The sequence below is a fragment of the Theropithecus gelada genome, chromosome 6, assembly GCF_003255815.1.
Source record: "Theropithecus gelada isolate Dixy chromosome 6, Tgel_1.0, whole genome shotgun sequence".
NCBI lineage: Eukaryota > Metazoa > Chordata > Mammalia > Primates > Cercopithecidae > Theropithecus > Theropithecus gelada.
Window position 1 is genome coordinate 91184203 of NC_037673.1, and position 20463 is coordinate 91204665.

General features: G+C 38.7%; 1 protein-coding gene across 1 annotated transcript in view; it reads left to right on the plus strand.

Annotated features, from left to right (window-relative positions):
- Positions 1-1523: 1523 nt before the first annotated feature.
- RHOBTB3 (Rho related BTB domain containing 3) overlaps positions 1524-20463 on the plus strand; it is an 87906-nt gene continuing 68966 nt past the window's right edge. Inside the window, exon 1 of the mRNA XM_025387002.1 lies at positions 1524-1637. Coding sequence (XP_025242787.1) covers positions 1540-1637 — 98 coding nt within the window. The 5' untranslated portion in view covers positions 1524-1539. The remainder of the gene's footprint in view (positions 1638-20463) is intronic.

The window sequence follows — 20463 nt, forward strand, 5'->3', positions numbered from 1 at the left end:
CATTTGGTGAGGATCAGTCTCCATTTCCAAGATGGTGCCTTATTGCTGCATCCTCTGGAAGGGAAGAATGCTGCATCCTTACATGGTGGAAGGGACAGAGGGTCAAGACAGTGTACCCTTCAAACTTGAGCCCTTTTATAGGGGTATTAATCCCATACATGAGGATAGAGTACTTTTTTTTTTTTTTTTTTTGAGACAGAGTCTCCCTCTGTCACCCAGACTGGAGTGCAATGGCAAGATCTCAGCTCACTGCAGCCTCAACCTCCCAGGCTCAAGTGATCCTCCCACCTTCGCTTCCTGAGTAGCTAGGACTACAGGCACATACCACCGCACCTGGCTATTTTATTCATTTATTTATTTTTATTTTTTGTATTTTTTGCAGAGATGGGTTTTGCCATGTTGCCCAAGCTGGTCTCGAACTCCTGGACTCAAGTATTCGCCCACCTCAGCCTCCTAAAGTGCTGGGATTACAGGTGTGAGCCACCAAGCCCAGCCAGGATGGAGTATTTATGACTTAATCACCTGCCAAAGGCCATATCCCTTAATATGGTTGCATTGGGGATAAACTTTCAACATGAATTTTGGAAGGGACACCATAATTTCAACCATAGCATATATAATTAAGTATTTCATTCAAGAAATTCAAGAATTCCATGTTACTAGCAGGTCAATGACCATTTAAAAATACATTAATGGTTTAATCACAATGAAAGGTTATCTGATTTTCAACTTTTTCAGTTTTATGTACAGAGCTCAGTGACTAAAATTTTTCTTTAAAAATACAATAAAGTTCAGCTGGTAATAATGTGTATGAAGTACACTCCTCTAATATAACTTTGTAAAAAGAAAATGAATTGAGTGTTTGTGGGGAGCTCGCTTTAAACCCAACTCTATGATGATTATAAACTAGATTAAATTTTTTCTGTAATCTAATAGTTACCCAGTTTTTTACTTCATTGTGAGAAGTCTTTTCATTTTCAATGATTATTTTCCAGCTAACAACTGTCAAGAAACACACAAACATTAATTGACATCTCAACAAGAGTTGGTCAAAATCTATCTCAATAGAATTATATCTCTAGTGTTTTTCCATGGGTTTTTATTACTCAGAAACATTCCCAGATTTTCTTTTTTGATATTCCAAAAGGAAGTTAGCTATCTCTTTACTTTTCCTCCCTCTCCCAGCAGCGAAACAAAAACCCATGTCGCAGACCTTCTTTTAGACTGATTAGTAACAGATCCTTTAATGGCCCACTTGATTCTATTAGGCTGTGAAGTCTTCCTGAATAAGGAGAGGATTCACTCACTTCCTAGAGGAACTGCCCAGTTGATATGGTTAGGATTTGTGTCCCCACCCAAATCTCATGTCGAATTGTAATTCCCGGTGTTGGAGGAGGGGCGGGCAGGAAGTGATTGGATCATGGGGGCGGATTTCCCCCTTGCTGATCTTCTGATAGTGAGTGAGTTCTCACGAGATCTGGTTGGTTAAAAGTGTGCAGTACCTCCCACTTCCCTCCCTTCCTCCTACCCCAGCCACTAATGGGTGGAGACGTGCCTGCTTCCCTTTCACCTTCTGCCATGCTTGGAAATTTCCTGAGGCTTCCCCAGAAGCAGAATCCTGTACAGCCTGCAGAATTGTGAGCCAATTAAATCTCTTTTCTTTATAAATTACCTAGTCTCAGGTATGTCTTTATAGTGTGTGAGAACAGACTAATACACCAGTAGATAATCTAAGATAGATCTCCTTTACATCAGACAGGTAAATTAAGTTGTTTCTCTCCCTTCTCATTCCTTTCATCATTTATGTAAATTCTTACATTCTAATGTTTTTTTTCTTCAGTAACTAGAAAAGAGGACAATTTCTCCCCTTCTCAGTCTTATCTAAACAGAAACTCTGAATACATTATCCAAACCTTCAACAATATTTATTTGTTTTAAAGTCACACAAATACACATGTGCATATATATACATAATTTTTATGCAAAGTATACCTTTATTAATATTTGTTTAATATTTCTGCTTTAATGTTAAAGAGACAATAAGATCCCTGCTATCAGAAACAAGTCTTATCAAGTCACTTGTATAATATAACAGGGCAATGTAGAGTTTGATTTTGCCATTTTGACCCTACTGTTTTTGACCCTGAGGGTATTTTGATGCGAAAGTATTTTTTAATAAAAATATGTAAATCAGAAGCTAACATTAGTGAATCTTAGAATTCTATAGTCAGCTAAATTATCATTCAAGAAAAAAAGTTAAATGAAAGCTTATTTTCAGACAGAAATCAGAAGAATTTACCATGAATAGGCCCTAGCTGTGAAAGAACTACTAAAGGAGGAATTTTAGGAACAAGGAAATCCTGGAGGAAGAACGAATGTGAGAAGGAAAGATAAGAAAAGAGAGTGATTAACACATGGATTCGTTCAAACAGACACGGACCTTTAGAACAAGAATAATGACTAAGTTTTACAGTTAAAAAAAAAAGAATGCTGAAGTATTGGACAACAATTACATGTAAGTTGGGCATGGGGACATTCACATAAAATTTATATATTAACTAATTAAGAATTGAGATTCAAATGATGGCATCCAAGAACATGTATCTCAGATTACATTTTCCAAAGATGCTGCACCAGTATTTCCCATCCCACAATGTGACCTTGACACTCCTCTCATCAAGAAATGGGGTCTACGTCCTCGCCCCTTTAACCTGAGCTATCTTGTCTCTGAGTTGTAACCAGTAGAATGCAGCTGAAGTGACACTGTGTGAATTCTAAGACTAGGTTATAAAAAGTGATGTAATTTTCTCCTTGTTCACTGGCACACCCACTTCTGTACCCTGGCGCCACCACTTCTGTACCCCGGCGCCACCATGTAAGATGTCCAACTACCCTGAAGCCTCTATGCTGTGAGGAATGCAAGGGCAGGGTACATGTCGGGCAACTGGTTATCAGCCCCAGCTGAAGTCCTAGCCAACAACAAGCATCACCTGTCAGACATGAAAGTGAAGGTGCCTCCGGATGATTCCAGCCTCGAGTCACTGGGCCACTTAAGGATGTTAAATCACCGCAAGTCATTTGAGTTTTCCCACCTGAGGCCCCAGACATCATGGAGCAGATACAAGCCATTCCTATTGTGTTCTGTCTAACCTCTGACCCACGGAATTTGTCAGTAAAATGAAATGGCTGTTTTAAGCCCCTAAACTCTAGGATAATTTTATTTGTTATCCTAATAGTAACTAGAGCAAACAGGGAAAGGCTTTTCCATGTTGTTTTTTTAATTGCTTTTCTTATTAATGTTTAAAGTTTTCTTCATATAGATCTCATGCATTTCCAGTTAGTTGCATTCCAAGAGATTTTATCCTTTTTGTTATTACTGTCAGTGAAATATTTTCTCCTATTAAGTTTATAAGTGGGTGTTGTTTACATATATAGATTATGCATGCATACATTTGTTCCCAGACAATTTACTTAATTTTTCAATTTGTTTTAGTTCGTTTTCTTGTTGATTCTCTTGGGACTTCCAGGCATACAATCGTATCATCTGAAAATGATGACTTTATCCCTTTTCTCTAATTTTTTATATCTCTATTTTATTTTTCTTTTATATTTGCCTTGGGTAATTTAAATTCTATACATGTTGAGTTTGCATAGATATATTATTTTAGATAAAGTTAGTGAATTTTTATTATTAAGCTTGCTGGGGAAGATCAACTGGGGATGACTAGGCAATTGGATATACAGGCTCAAGGCCCAAGAGAGTAATATGGGATCTGAGAATTTGAAATCTGAGAATCATCAATGTAGGGGCAATCACTGAAGTCATGAGAGCAGATGAAAGGGCTCCAGGAGGAACAATGTATAGCAAGAGGAGAGAAAAGAATCTAGAACAGAACCCTAAGAAACATCAACATGTAAGAGACTGACTGAACAAGTAATCCTACAGCAGAGAAGTTGGAAAAACAAGAGCATTTTGCAATAGAAGGAAAAAAAGATGGCATTTCAAAAAGGGGGAAAGGTCTGTAAGCTCTTGAGAAAGCTAAGGATGTCCTTCGGATTGGGCAATTTGAGGGCTGTTGGTGACCTTGAAATAGCAGTGTGACTGGAGTGGTGGAGGAGGAAACAGTTTGTAGTGAGTTGAGAAATGAATGGCATGTAAGAAAGAGAGAATCATTTTTAACAAACTTTGAGGAAGTTTGTCTTAATTATTAGAATTAATAATGGGACTTAGCAGAGTTATGAAGGCAAATCAATTTCAAAAAATCAACGGTATTTTTATATACCAGTAAGAAAGAGGTAGATGATGAAACAGGAAATGATTCCCTTTATATTCACTTTATAATAACATCTAAAAATATCCAGTATGTAGGAATAAAACATTACTGAAAAACATTAAAGAAGACTTAAATAAGTGAAGAGATACATACTATGTTTATAAATTGGAAAACTGAATCCCATATTAATTCATAAACTTAATACAATCCCAATTAAAATCTTAACTTCTTTCCTTTGTGTAACTTGATAGTCTGATTATAAAATTTATGTAAGATTATGGCCCGGTGTGGTGGCTAATACCTGTAATCCCAGCACTTTGGGAGGCCAAGGCAGGTAGTTCACAAGGTCAGGAGATCAAGACCATCCTGGCCAACACGGTAAAACCCTGTCTCTACTGAAAATACAAAAATTAGCTGGGCGTGGTGGTGCGTGCCTGTAGCCTCAGCTACTCGGGAGGCTGAGGCAGGAGAATGGCATGAACCTGGGAGGCAGAGGTGGTAGTGAGCCGAGATCGCGCCACTGCACTCCAGCCTGGGGAACAGAGAGAGATTCCATCTCAAAAAAAAAAAAAAAATATGTAAGATTGCAAAGGGCCAAGACGAGACATATTTTTCAAAGGTGAAATAATTAAGGCAGCATAGTATTGACAGGATAACCAAGTAGACGAATAGAAAAGCACAGACATATGAAGTAGATGGCACTGCAGAGCAATAGGGAAAGGAAACTTCAAAAAATGAAATTCAAACAATAGAATATCTATATGGAGAAAAAGAAAATTGTTTTCCTGTTTTGTGTTATGTATAAAAATTATTTGCAGGTAGCTTAAATACCTACATGTGAGAGGCAAAATATAACACTACTAAAAATAATATAGAAAAAATTTTACGATCTCAGGGTAGGGAAGAATTTCTTCAACAAGACAGAAAAAAATCCTACTTATAAAGGAAAATATTGATAAATTTGATTTCATTAAACTAAAGAACTTCAGTTCAGCAAAACAAAGAAAAGATAAACTACAGAATGAGAAGCCATAAGTAACAGATATAGCTAACAAAAACTAAAATCTAGAATACAGAAAGAATTTGTTCAGATCTAGAACAAAAACCACTCAATGTAAAATATGGACAAGAGTTCAACAGATACCACATAAAAAGACAAACCCAAATGGCTAATAAAGTCAATCTTATTGTTGTCAAGGAAATGCAAATGAAAATCACGATGACTCACTGCCCACCAGAACTGGCAAAAATACAAAAGTGTGAAAATAACAGGATGGTTACTTTGGTGAGGATAGAGAGTAACAGAATCGCTGTGTACTATGGGTGCAGTGTAAATTGAAGCTACCACTTTGGAAAATTGTCTGGCATTCTCTCATAAAATTAAATATATGTATATTTTATGATGTGGTAATTCCAATCCTACATATATACCATAGAGAAAAATGTGTATATAGATGCATATATCAAAATGTTCCTAGATGCACTGTTTATGATAGCTTAAATCAGGAAACAACACACATAGTCATCAACACTAGAATGGATACATAAACCATGGTATATTCATGTATTAGAATTCCATACAGCAACAAAGATGAAAGAACTGTTATATACAACAATATGGATGAAGCTTCTATAAATAACACGGAACAAAGGGAGCACAACACAGGAAAATATACACCATGACTCCATTTATATCAAATTCAAAAGCAGGTAATTATATGATTTAGGATTGCATGCTTGGAAAGTGTATTGGCATACTTAAGCTGAATAATTAAGGACTGTTTAATAAAAGGTGTGGGCAGAGTTTAGGAAAAACTGCACGCCCTCGGGCTCATAACAGCCAGAGCCATAACCAATCCTAGGCCTGAGAGAGGTGCATGGAAAGGTAAGTCTCATAAAAAATGTGGCCTTTTGGGCTGAGCGCAGTGGCTCATGCCTGTAATCCCAAATAGCAAACAACCACAAATAAATAATAGTTGTAATGTCAAAATACTTGAATAAGGGGTCCAGATATTAGCTACTTTAAGCCATTTTAGTTAGGGAGAAGATTTGTAAAAAATGCAAAGCTCTCAGGACCCTAAATTAGGAGTGAGTGTGTGTGTGTGTGTGTGTGTGTGTATTTTTAAAATAAAAGGCAGAATTCTCTATTTCTAAAAAGGCCTATTAAATTTTTAATTGGGCCAGGTGTGGTGGCTCATGCCTGTAATCCCAACACTTTGGGCGGCTGAGGCAGGCAGATCACCTGAGGTCAAGAGTTCAAGACAAGCCTGCCCAACATGGCAAAACCCCATCTCTACTAAAAATACAAAAAAAAAAAAAAAAATTAGCTGGGCATGGTGATGATGTACTCCAGTAGTCTGAGTTACTTGGGAGGCTGAGGCAGGAGAATTGGTTGAACCCGGGAGGCAGAGGTTGCAGAGAGCTGAGATCGCACCACTGCACTCCAGCCTGGGCAACAGAGCGAGGCTCCATCTCAAAAAAATAGAAATGTGGCCTTTGTTTGGTGTGACAGTTAATTTTATGTGTCAGCTTGGCTGGTGATATGGTTTGGCTATGTCCCCACCCAAATCTCACCTTGAATTGTAGCTCCCATAATCCCCATGTGTCATGGGAGGGACCTGGTGGAAGGTAATTGACTCATGGGGGCAGGTTTTTCCTGGGCTGTTCTCATGATAGTGAATGAGACTCATGAGATCTGATGGTTTTATAAAAGGCAGTTCCCCGTGTATGTTCTCTTGTCTGCTGCCATGTAAGACATGCCTTTGCTCCTCCTTGCCTTCTGCCATGATTGTGAGGCCTCCCCAGCCATGTGAAACTGTGTGTCCATTAAACATCTTTTTATTTATACATTACACAGTCTCAGGTATGTCTTTATTAGCAGTCTAAGAACAGACTAATACAATAAATTGGTACCAGTAGAGCAGGGTGCTGCTGTAAAGATACATGAAAATGTGGAAGCGACTTTGCAACTGAGTAACAAGCAGAGGTTGAAACAGTTTGGAGGGCTCAGAAGAAGACAGGAAGATGTGGGGAAGTTTAGAACTTCCAAGAAACTTGTTGAATGGCTTTGACCAAAATGCTGATAATGATATGGACAGTAAAGTTCAGGCTGAGGTGGTCTCAGATGGAGATGAGGAACTTGTTGGGAACTGGAGTAAAAGTCACTCTTGCTATGCTGAGACTGACAGCATTTTGCCTCTGCCCTAGAGATCTGTGGAACATTGAACTTGAGAGAGATGATTTAGGGTATCTGGCAAAAGAAATTTCTAAGCAGCAAAGTGTTCAAGAGGAAGCAGAGCATAAAAGTTTGAAAAATTTGCAGTCTAACAATGCAACAGAAAAGAAAAACCCATTTTCTGGGGAGAAATTCAAGCCAGCTGCAGAAAATTGCATAAGTAAGGAGGAGTCAAATGTTAATCTGGTGATTAGCAAAGACAATGGGCAAAATGTCTCCAGGGCACGTCAGAGACCTTGCAGCATCCCCTCCCATCACAGGCGCAAGGACTAGAAGGGAAAAATGGTTTCCTGGGCCAGGCCCAGGGCCCCCCTGCTGTGTGCAGCCTATGGACTTGGTGCCCTGCATCCCAGCTGCTCCAGCCGTGGCTAAAAGGGGCCAAAGCTCAGGCCGTGGCTTAGAGTGTGCAAGCCCCAACCCCTGGCAGCTTCCATGTGGTGCTGAGCCTGCAGGTGCACAGAAGACAAGAATTGAGGTTTGGGAACCTCTACCTAGATTTCAGAGGATGTATGGAAATGCCTAGATGTCCAGGCAAAAGTTTACTGCAGGGGCAGAGCACTCATGGAGAACCTCTGCTAGGGCAGTGCAGAGGGAAATGTGGGGTGGGAGCCCCCACACAGAGTCCCCACTGGGGCACTGCCTAGTGGAGGTGTGAGAAGAGGGCTGCCGTCCTCCAAACCCCAGAATGGTAGATTCACCTACAGCTTGCACTGTGCACCTGGAAAAGCCGCAGACACTCAATACCAGCCCATGAAAGCAGCCAGGAGGGGAGGTTATACCCTGCAAAGCCATATGGGCAGAGCCATGAGAGCCCACCTCTTGCATCAGTGTGACCTGCATGTGAGACATGGAGTCAAAAGAGATGATTTTAGAGTTTTAAGATTTGACTGCCCCACGGGATTTAGGACTTGCATGGAGCCTGTAGTCCCTTCATTTTGGCCAATTTCTCCCATTTGGAATAGTATATTTACCCAATGTCTGTACCCCCATTGTATCTAGGAAGTAACTAACTTGCTTTTGATTTTACAGGCTCCTAGGTGGAAGGTACTTGCCTTATCTCAGATGAGACTTTGGACTGGTGGACTTTTGAGTTAATGCTAAAATGAGTGAAGACTTTGGGGAACTGTTGGGAAGGCATGATTGGTGCTGAAGTGTGAGGACATGGGATTTGGGAGGTGCCAGGGGTGGAATGATATGATTTGGCTATGTCCTCATGAAAATTTCATCTTGAATTGCAGCTCCCATAATCCCCACGTGTCATGAGAGGGACCCAGTGGGAGGTAACTGAATCATGGGGGTGAGTTTTTCCCATGCTGTTCTCATGATAGTGAATGTCTTATGAGATCCGATGGTTTTATAAAGGGCAATTCTCCTGCACACGTTCTCTTGCCTGCCACCATGTAAGACATGCCTTTGCTCCTCCTTCACCTTCTGCCATGATCGTGAGTCCATTAAACCTCTTTCCTTTATAAATTATGCAGTCTCAGGTATGTCTTTATTAGCAGTGTGAGAACAGACTAATACGGCTGGGTCATGGGGTCCATATACTTGGTTGCTTCTGTGAAGGTATTTTTTGGATGAGATTGACATTTAAATTGTTGGACTTTGAATAAAGCAGATTACCCTCTGTAATGTGGATGGGACTTATCAAATCACTCGAAGGCCTTAATAGAAAAAAGATTGTCCTCCCTCAACCAAGAAGGATTTCAGCCAGCAGACTGCCTTTGAACTCAAACTGCAACTTTTCCCTAGGTCTCCAGCCTGCCAGCCTACCCTGTAGATTGTGGATTTATTTGAGTCTCCACAATTGCATGAGCCAATTCCTTAAAATAAACATCTCTCTCTCTCTCTCTCAATATATAGATATGTGTGTGTATATGTGTGCATATGTGTGTGGGTACACATTATATACATATATGTATATGTTTGTATATACAAACACACACAACACACACATATATATACAAACATCATGTTGGTTCTATTACTCCAGATAACTCAACTAATACAGTGGTGACAAAGGAGACTCTGCAGGGGAGGAGCCAGGGGAAGGAAATATCCTGTCTCATTCTGCTCCCTCTGATCTCTGCATTGACTAAACCTAACTAGAAGCCAGAGGCCAAAGGAATCTGTTGATATACAAGTTAGCTTCCCAGTGGATGGAGCAGGATGGAGAAGGGGAAGAATGGGCCTGGAGGGACAAAGAAAGGGTTAAATCCATAAAGAGTGGAATCATTATAATAAAATTCAGGATGGTGGTTATCTCTAGAAGGGTGAGATCAATTTAGAAGGGACATATAGGATGGGGTTATTTCCTTGATCTAAATGACAGTTAAGTGGGTATTTGTTTTATAGTTATTCATTAAACTATACATTTATGTTTTATACCTTTTGTATATTTTGTAATTTAAAAGTTTAAAGAAGAAAACAATACTGAGCAATTAAGAACTTATAAAATATTTGAATTCTAAGTGGTAAATAATTTTCCAGGTGAGCAATTTTGTAGCATTTAAAACCAGTTTGCTTTAAACACTAGAAAATATGTTATAGACCATTATACGAGTCATAACAAGCAAAAAAGTTAAATAACCCTAAAGTAAAAGATACTTTCTTGGCCGGGCGCGGTGGCTCAAGCCTGTAATCCCAGCACTTTGGGAGGCCGAGACAGGCGGATCACGAGGTCAGGAGATCGAGACCATCCTGGCTAACACGGTGAAACCCCGTCTCTACTAAAAAAATACAAGAAACTAGGCGGGCGAGGTGGCGGGCGCCTGTAGTCCCAGCTACTCGGGAGGCTGAGGCAGGAGAATGGCAGGAACCCGGGAGGCGGAGCTTGCAGTGAGCTGAGACCTGGCCACAGCACTCCAGCCTGGGCGACAGAGCGAGACTCCGTCTCAAAAAAAAAAAAAAAGATACTTTCTCTCTTTTTTTTTCTTTAAAAAAAAATGTTGCTTCTAGTCATATGGGGAAGAAAGAATAATAGCTAGAGACTTGCATATGTTTAAACTCTAACAGCGAAGAGCAGTAGAGAGATAAAAGTTGAAGGCGGGGGAGAAGAAAAGGGAAATAGATGCCGTGCAGTCCCTCCAAGTTAAAAGGTCTACACACAGCACTATCAGAGGGATCAGCCTGAGATCAGATAACGCATTCTTATTGCATTTTGACTGGAGGAAAAAGTAAAGGACGGATGTGGCTACATGCACATTTGTTAGCTAATTGTGGGAAGCTGAGGGAAGTTCCCCAGTTGATGCCTCCGTTTTCTCTGTGACAGAAAACATGAGACTGAGGGAAGAGATATCAAAGTTACAGACAGGGGAAAGTGAGAAGACTTGAACCACTTTGGAGAGCCAGGCAATACCAAATGCTCAATTGAAGTTGGAGGCCATGAATTTATAATGCCATCAATATGCACTATTTTGAGATTTTCTATAGCAATATTTTACAACCCAGATATGGGTATTGAAAAATCACACACTAAGGTTGATCCAGGGTTTGGGTTTTAGACTAAAAAACAATAGAAAGAAGCTATGAGAACAGAGACAAGAGATGCAGCATGAAATCTCAGTCGGATAGGGAAGAAAATGAAGACAGAAGAGGACTAGCAGAGAGGAAGAAAGCAGGAGGATCAAGAGTTAGCAGGTCCCAGGAGAGCAAAAGCGGGGAGCAACTGGATGATGGAAACAGGGTAGAAGGCTGCTTGTCCAAGTTGTTGGATAACTGAATGTGTTGTTTTAGATGTGGAGCTGTTGCAGGCAGTGACATTATTTAGGGTCTGGCCATGGTAAGGAGGTATAAAGTGGAAGGGAGGTGAAGGTCATCATGGAAAAAGAGGCTGAGATGTTGAAAAGGAGTTCATGAGGCCATTGAGATCATAGAGGACCACGGACATATCTGGGGTCGAGAGAAAGACAGAGGCTAGATACTGAGCATTTAATGAACAATGTGTGTGTTGAGGGGAATGAGGTTAGGTGGTTGACTGGGAGGTTGCTAAATGACAGCAACAGGAGAGAAAGACGGGAGTATAGTAAATGTCTTCCTTGAATCTCAGAAGAACAGAAGTGGTTCAGCAGGATGAAAGAGTAATTAACTGGTTCTCCCTCTCTACCCAGATTGGAATTCCAGAAGGTGAACTAGAAAGACTCGACAGGAAGCAAAGCATGGGTAAACCTAGATGGGTAAACCTAGATGGCCAAGATAAATTACAGCTGGGCCTGTAATAAGGCTATCAGGGAATAGGGCAAGTTAGGTTAAACTGGCTATAAAATTTTCAAGAATTCATTTTAGTAATACCCTGATACTGGGTAGTGAGCAGTATTGGTCTAGCTCTGGAGATTCCAAGTTTTTACATCACTACTTGATACGAGAATCTAATAGTAAAACACATATATGCATTACATGCAATTATTTGCATACCTGTTCAGTTATAAGATTTCTTTGAGGAACCATATTCAGAGACTGGCTTTGTGACTGTGGCTCTTGGATGATCTTTGTAGTTAATGCCATCATGCAGAAAGGTCACCGGTCTTTCCTAAATGGCTGAACCTGCCAATCAGAAGAGAAAATTTTAGAAAATTGGTCAAGGCATAAATTGACTTAATGCAGTTTGCTCTGGAAATGGTATCTCTCTGTGATAACTCGGTGTTGGTATAGTTCTAATAAAAGTGTTTATAGACACAAAACATCCTTGGGATAAAATGTACAGGTCATATTGATCCAGGTGCTTAAAAAATGTCTGTTGAACTGAAAAGATAATGATAATGATGGGCTTCCCATGTAGACTTTCCTATAAGGGAAGACAGTATTTGCTACCTATTATAAGTTTCTACCCCTTTAATAGTCGAGAGTCCCATTACAAATGAGCAAATAAGTATTCTAGTTTACACATTGGCCTCTGTGCTTTGGATTGGGACAAACCTAGTCCCCTGAGTGTGATCAACCCTGGGCACCTTGACAAAATAAAGTTTGTGGACTTGCAAAACTGAAGAATGAGCCTTGGACAATGTGACTTAACAGGCAATGTCATCCTGAGGCCAGCCTGAGCAGCCCAGCTGGCCTCTCCCCATGACATTTCTAGCTCAGTTGTTTAGAATAGTGACTCTATTTAGATCAGTTTCACTTCCTGCAATAAAAATCTTTGAGATCATGATGGGGATCATTAGCAAAACATTGTTGTAATCATAGTTAATGCAAAAGGACTGAGGAATTTATATTAGATCATAGTGAGTTAATAAAATGCACTGGCTGAAAATGTCTCCTAATTCTAGAGTCTAGCATGGAGAGTTACTAATAGTGTACAATTTGTGGCTGTTTGTGGGTGGTGGCCTAGTAACAGACTGTTCCATTTCAAGGCTACAGCTAGTGAGCACTAAAATGCTTGTGCTGAAACAAAACAAAGCAAAGTAAACTCTGCTTTTTTTTTTTTGTCTGTTTTGTTTTGTTTGTATTACATTATACTTCACTGCTGCTTATGTTATACCAGGGCTGCACATTTCTGAGTGTCTCATTCTTTTTATTCATAGATAGACTCATAGACTTTTCCCATGATTCTGAAGAGTTAGATATAATGATCAGTAAAAACAGATTTTTGCCAATATGACAAACATTCTAGTAACAATGACTGATTATTCTTTTGTTTTTGTTCACCTACAAAAAGAATTGTGCACTAATTTGTTCAACAAAATGTCATTTGTTGCCATGTTTTACTGAAGAAAAGGATTTTCTGGCTCCTTAGAATTTAATAGGTTCTTCTTATGATTTGTCAATTTCTATGGTGGTAAACAAAACTATCTAAAAGAAAAGTCAGTCTAAACATGGCACATCCCTTAATTTTACCTGGTGGTTAAGTAATCCTTATTTTTATATTAAATCAATAAGGATACACTATGACTTAAAGGCAAAAAAAACTCTGGGAAGACTTTGAAGAAATCAGGGCCTGCACTGCACTATTTACGTTGCAGCCTGAATGAGAGTTTAGGGATGGGAATAGTGGAGGCTCTGCTCGGGTATCTCTAACTTAGTGGAGAAGTTTGAAAAGCTCTGCTTGCCACTGAGATTAGTCCAGAAGGACCTTTGCTTGGCTATCCATATTTATCACATCACTGAGAAAGGTCTAAATGCCTTTTAATGTAATTGGAGAGTGCCCTTGTCCTACCCAGGTCCTAGAACTGGAGGGAGCTGGTAACACAAGAACATGTTGAAGATGAACACTGAAAACACTCCTTCATTAGCAGAAACAGAACGGGCCTTGTCGGAGTTGTGACAGTTACTGACGGGGCAGGGGGTTTGGATCTGGCTAAATATAGCCAGGGGAAAGAAACTAGTAGTATAACTGGAAGGATGGGAATGATTACACGAGTGCATATGTTTTAATTTGAAGGTGAAAGAGGAGAGAATATCAATCAGAGATATTACTGAAGTCCCAGCTTAATATTTTAAATATTTAAGGAGCTCTAAAGAGGAATATCTGATTCTGCTTGAGAGACAGCATTTGAAAAAAAAAAAAAAGGAACATGAAGATCAAAATAAGTAAGAATGTGTCCAAGGGAATCTCAGGAAAGAGTAAATGAGCAGGAAAAAAAAAAAAAAAAGTGAAAAAATGTCTGTAAGATAAGCCAAAATTGTTAAATGTTTCAGCTAGGTGATCTATTAGAATGCCAAAAGGACTATTCATGAGGGGTAGAGCTGCCAACCTAATATATAATGGCATTAGCAGGACTTTTCTCAAACAAAGAAAAATCTCTAAGAAAATTTTAATTACTATTAACTGTAAAATCAAATTTTTAACTGCAGACAGGATTATAGAGTGAGAAGTGAAAAGTTATAAACAAGTTGAGAAAAATGAGGACCAAATGTATTGTGTGAGGGCAGACGAAGTCAGGGGAAATGATCTGTGACAGCTTCTGAATAAAAAAGGAGAACATTTCAAAGCATGTTTGTAAAATGTGCCAGCTGGGATAGTACCCAATGGATGGCCATAGCAGAGATGCATGTAAACAACACAGCAAGCAAAGGGAGTGCAGGAGATGGGAAAGGCTTTTAGTACAGTTAAAACATGAGCCAAATTATAGCAATACTGAACAAAATCTATTTTTTAACATATTAGAGTTCATTGAAAAGAAGACATGCCAGCAAAGTATTATACCACTTAACTCTAACATACTATATTTCTGTATGACTACAAATGGAAAACTTCAAAAAAATTATGCATAACTACATAATACACAATCAATGGTGCTTGATAACAATACTTATATTTATTTATATACATCCCTGGGGGTGGTATTTTATAATTTAAAAGAGGTTTTTTTTTTTTTTTGAGATGGAGTCTCGCTCTGTCACCCAGGCTTCAGTTCAGTGGTGCGATCTCAGCTCACTGCCACCTCTGCCTCCCAAGTTCAAGCGATTCTCCTGCCTCAGCCTCCCAAGTAAGTGGGACTACAGACTCCCGCCACCACGCCCGGCTATTTTTTGTATTTGCAGTAGAGGTGGGGTTTCACCTTGTTGGCCAGGCTGGTCTTGAAATCCTGTTGATCCTCCCACCTCGGCTTCCCAAAGTGCTGGGATTATAGGAGTGAGCCACTGTGCCTGGCCTAAAAGAGTCTTATCACTTTTCAAGAGCTAAATAACAGAGCAGGCATATTAAAGGCCAGATTACCAGACTTCTTTGGAGTTCAACCCTTTGAAAAATGCTAGTAGAAAAAGGGAGCTCTGATTCAAAGAAACGTATGTTCTGCTATTTTTAAGTAATATTTTAACTGTAAAACCAAACAGTTGTTTTAAAAACATCACTGAGCACAATGATAGAGGTGGGTAGATAACCGAAGTTCAAACAAAGAAACAAACATCGACATTTTCTGAAAGAGTTTAGGATAGCTGGATTTCACATGTACATAACATTCTAGATCAGGGCTTCCCTGGGCCACACTGGAAGAAGAAGAATTGTCTTGAGCCACACATAAAATACACTAACACTAATGATAGCTGGTGAACTTAAAAAAAAAAAAAAAAAAGATAGCAAAAAAAAAAAAAAGAAAATCTCATAATGTTTTAAGAAAGTTTAAAAATTTGTGTTGAGCCACATTCAAAGCCATCCTGGGCCACATGCGGCCCTTAGGCCGCAGGTTGGACAAGCTTGTTCTAGATTCTCACTTTGACTTTTCCAAACACAACTGAGATTACAGCCTCACAATTTAAAAGAAATCGACAATTTAGAAGAAGACTGTAGGCTCGTTCTCTGGGAAGAATGACCCAGGGAATAAAATAAGTAAAGTCAACTTTGCTGAAGACTGACTAAATGGTCATTGGTCTTGGTGAATTACTTTGCTTAAGTTACTGTCATGAAGTACATGCAAACTCTTGTTGTTGTTGTTGTTTTTAAAAAAAGCCAATCTTGAATTTTATAAATTTTGTGTAAATTTGCACACTTTATCTCTCATTAGTTAAAACAATACAAATACATTTTTCGCGGAGCTGATTGCTAGGCAAATGGGTCTGCAGTTTATCTGTGTTGCTTTTCCCTATCTCTCCTTTACTTCCTGTGTCGCAGCCTCCCTTACCACAGTAGCCAGCCCCAGTGCTGTGTTCTGCATCCTGGCAGGCCCAGCTTCACTGTGGTATCTCTAAGCTTGTCCTTCAGAGCACAGCCCAAAACACCAGCCAGGAGTCTCCAAACTTTTTTGACCGAGCACCCCATCAGAAAACAATGTGAGCACACTCCCAAGGGCTATAAATTACATGCATATATTACTATGAATACAATATAACACAAACAGAAAATTTTTAATAGATGAGATGAAGATCAAGTCAATCGTAGTTTAATGTATTGTGATACATTATTTGATAATGATACATACATTATGAAATTTTCCTCTCAAAAGTTATTGTGAATAAAGCTTTACAGGGAGAAGGACAATTGAATATGTCTCATTTTAAAATCTTGGTTTACATTTTATGACACAGCAATACAGTTATCTGGTTTTATGTTCAGTTTATTTAAAGGCTCTCTGAAAAGAACTTAAAAAGATCTGTGGAATTTATCAATGAAGAACTGCTTCATGATTCTCATTTTTCAGTCCCATTATGCAAAAGTTTTAGTTGATATTTGATGAATATATTTCTTGCTTGCAAAATGTTACTCATCTGTTTCTGAAACTAATCAGAAGTGTAATACGTTTTTACATGTTTAACACATAGTTTCAGAACTGATTGAAATTATATTTGGAAAACGTTTAGGGAGTTACAAAATTCTATAATATGGAAGAGTTTTTATAGGTTACCTGCCTTGTTTTCAATCACAAACATTACATAATGAAGGAGGCAGTTTCAAACACTGGGTAAGGGCACAGACCCTGGGGCCAATTGTCTGAATTGGAATCCCAGCTCCTCTGCCCCCTACTTGGGTAACTGGGATTACTTGCCTTAGCCTCCCAAGTAGCTGGGACTACAGGCTCCCGCCACCATGCCCAACTAACTTTTGTAATTTTAGTAGAGATGGGGTTTCAACACGTTGGCCAGGCTGGTTTCTATCACCTGACCACAGGTGATCCACAAGTTTCTTGCCTCTTTTTTTCATGTGGCCAAGTTTCTTAACCTCTTTGTGCCCCATTTTCTCTCCAGTAAATTAGGATAATAATAGAACCTACTCCATAAGGTGGCTGTGAGAATTAAATGAGTCAGTATTTGCAAAGCACTTAATGTAATGCCTGGTACATGGTAAGTATATTTAAGTGTATAAAGAATTATGGAGCTGGGCATGGTGGCATGCACCTGTAGTCCCAGCTACTTGGGAGGCTGAGGTGGGAGAATCAATTGAGTCTAGCCTGGTCAACAAAGTGAAACCCCATGTCTTAAAAAACAAAATTATGTGTAGAACCCTGGACATACACATGCCATGTGACCTAGCACACCCACAAATATACTATATTTTGAAGCAAAAGTGATCCTAGCAACTTTGTTTATAATAGGCAGAAACTGGAAATAGCCCACGAGTCTATCTACAATGGGATGGATAAATAAATGGTGGCATATATTTGCATTGGATGCTATTCAGCAATGAAAAGGAGAAAAACAAACCACAGCTACAGCAACACCATTTAATCTTACAAATGATGATGAATAAAAGAATCAAGGCACAAATACATACAGTGTGATCCCACTTAGAAAGCGTTCAAAAGGAAGCAAAACCAAAATATCTGTTTAGGAATGCACATAGAGGTAGTAAAAGTCTAACGAAAAATGAATAATCATTACAAAAGCCAGGCTTATTATAATCTCTGAGGGAAAGAAGAAGAGGGCTGTAGCTGAAGAGGGGCGCCGTGCGTGCACACACACAAGCACACGCCTTTCCGTGAGCACTGAGACTGCTCTCACTTTTGACCTGAGAGATTTTAGGAATGTTTATTTTATAATTATTTATTAAATCATGCGCATAGCTTTTCTGCACTTTTCTTTATGTGTGTTGTATTGCACAACAAAAACTTTTTCAAGCTGCTATAAAATTCTTGTTTCTACAAAATTAACTACTTGTATAACCTCTTACAGTGTTGTGTATTCTGGCTCCAGCTTCTTTGTTAGAATAAATTGCATAGGAGATATGCTGTGAATGAATTTCATGTGGTTGCTCTCATTGTAATGTTAGCTTGGAATTCTTCTTTTCTATTCTTTTTTTTTTTTTTAATATTTAGTCAAAACAACTAATCTGTCAGTGGTTACATGTAAAGAAGTTTTGCATAAAACACAGTTTTTATTTTTAAACAGTCAATTATTGTTTACAGTATTGTCAAAAGATGTAGAAGAGAAAATATGTCTTCTCTACTACAGCTTTTCTTTAGTGGATCACAAAAAAAGTTATTTCAAAATGTATTTCATTTGTTGGAACACAATGTAGTAAATACTAAACTGAAACAGAATTTCTCAAATACCATAAAGTGGAACATATTAAAAACATCTGTCCTTTCAGTTTAACCTTATAGTAAACTTTCCACATTGTTTAACTTGTTCAGATACTTATGACTGGATGTTTAGCAAAACTTCAGGTGAAGATTCTCAAGGTATTTGCTAACAAAGGAATGCAGTTGTTTTTTTCCATTTGTGTTCTATGTATTATTTTAGATATTTTTATCTTGGCAAGAAGAAAACTATTTCCCCAAGAGTGTGCTGCTTTTTGACTTTCATTTTTAAGAAAGCTCAGAAGAGACTTTGTAGCATTTATTCTTGGTGACTTTTCTTGAAAGTATTGACTTGTATATAGTACACTACTTAAACATGCTAGAAACTTTATTGAGTTTGCCTTCAATACTTTGATGTTTAGTTTTTAAGTTGCTAGCGAATTGTAATCAGTTTAGAATATCATTATCTATTAACTATAATATGCACTTAGGGTGAAATCAATGTTCCCAAAAATGGCTGTAAATTCATACTTAAAACAGTGTTTTTTATAATCTATTATTACGGTCAACTTCTTGGCAAATCTGATTAGTCGTTGGTTTTTTACCTTGCAATGTGGCTCCCAAAGAGTGTCAGAAACATCAGCTTGGCTGGGTGTTTTTGCTTCTTCTTGCATTTTTAACACTGTCTCCCTTGGTTCCTGCTGTAACATTAGTTTATTTAAATATCATTCATAAGTCCCCTTAGAAACAGAAACTGCAACATGTGGCAGTACGTTGAAAGTGAACATACAGCCCTCCTGCTACCCCTCACTGTGCATCCTATTGCTGCCGTGCCCCCAACACTCCTTGTGTCTGCCCACTTACTGGTCAGCCTGGGGTACCAGCAACAATCCTGACATTAACTAGTAGTAAAGCTTAATTTTTTTCTCCTCCCTTTTTTTTTCGGTAGAAAAACAATGGGTGTGATTAGAAGTTTATTCTGGAATTTCAGGGATCATCTTCTGTACCCCACCTTGAAGACTCAGGCTCTAGATAAGTGGTCTTAAAAATTGTGTTGGTTTTTAACCTTGCAAAACCCATCTTTTTAATGAAAATGAATACGAAACTTTTTTTTATAAAGATAGCAATAAGACCGCCCTGATTGACTTTAAGATGCAGTGTCAGAGTTCAGATCTCACTGCTTACTCTTTTTCTGCCACCTCCTCAAGCTGATTTGAAGATTCTTCTATGGAAACCTAGTTTTCCTTGAAACATAGTTGGAAAAAATCTTCTGCCAAGCCTAGATCTCTAGGCCGGACCTCACCAATGCTTACTTCCTCTCCAGCTGTTAAGGAACCAACATGTTTTTCAAAAACCAGTATATGAATATTCACAATTTGGGGACTAGTAATAGCCCACCCAATTACTTTACATGTCCTCACTGTACCTTATGCTACATCTTCTTTAGGGATAAGAACATCTAATAGAGTAAATATGAAATGGTGGCATTTCAGCCACTAAAATAGGAAAAAAATATTGTTTGGGTTGGAAGCCCTTCCTGTGTGTTCCCCAGTGACCTTGAGGTTGGAGGACATGTGATATCTGTTCTGTTAACACTGGTAAAATAAAATTTTTTAAATGTGCTAATGAGAGAAACTACAAATACATAAAACAAATAAAAATTTGAAATAAACGGGAAATAACTTTTAAAAAGTGATCATAAGAAAATTATGAAAAGATCTTTAAGATACCAGGAAATGGACCATCTGTGATATTCTTTTAGCCAAGATAAATAACACTTGCTGCTGTAATAATTGACCTCAAAATGTCTGGCTCAACTCACTGAAGATCTATTTATCACTCAAATCACAGTACAATGCATGCTGTGAGGAAGCTCTGCTCTAACTAGTCATTCAAGGACTGGTTCCACACTGCAGTCCCAATAGCTTCAAACACCTGGCTTCAAGGTTGACCTGACTTCATGTGGTTGAGACAGGAAGATAAAAGAGAATGGAGAGACACACTTCTCTACTGCTCAGCAGGGATCATATTCCGTTGATGAGAACTAATCATGTAGCTCTACCTATAT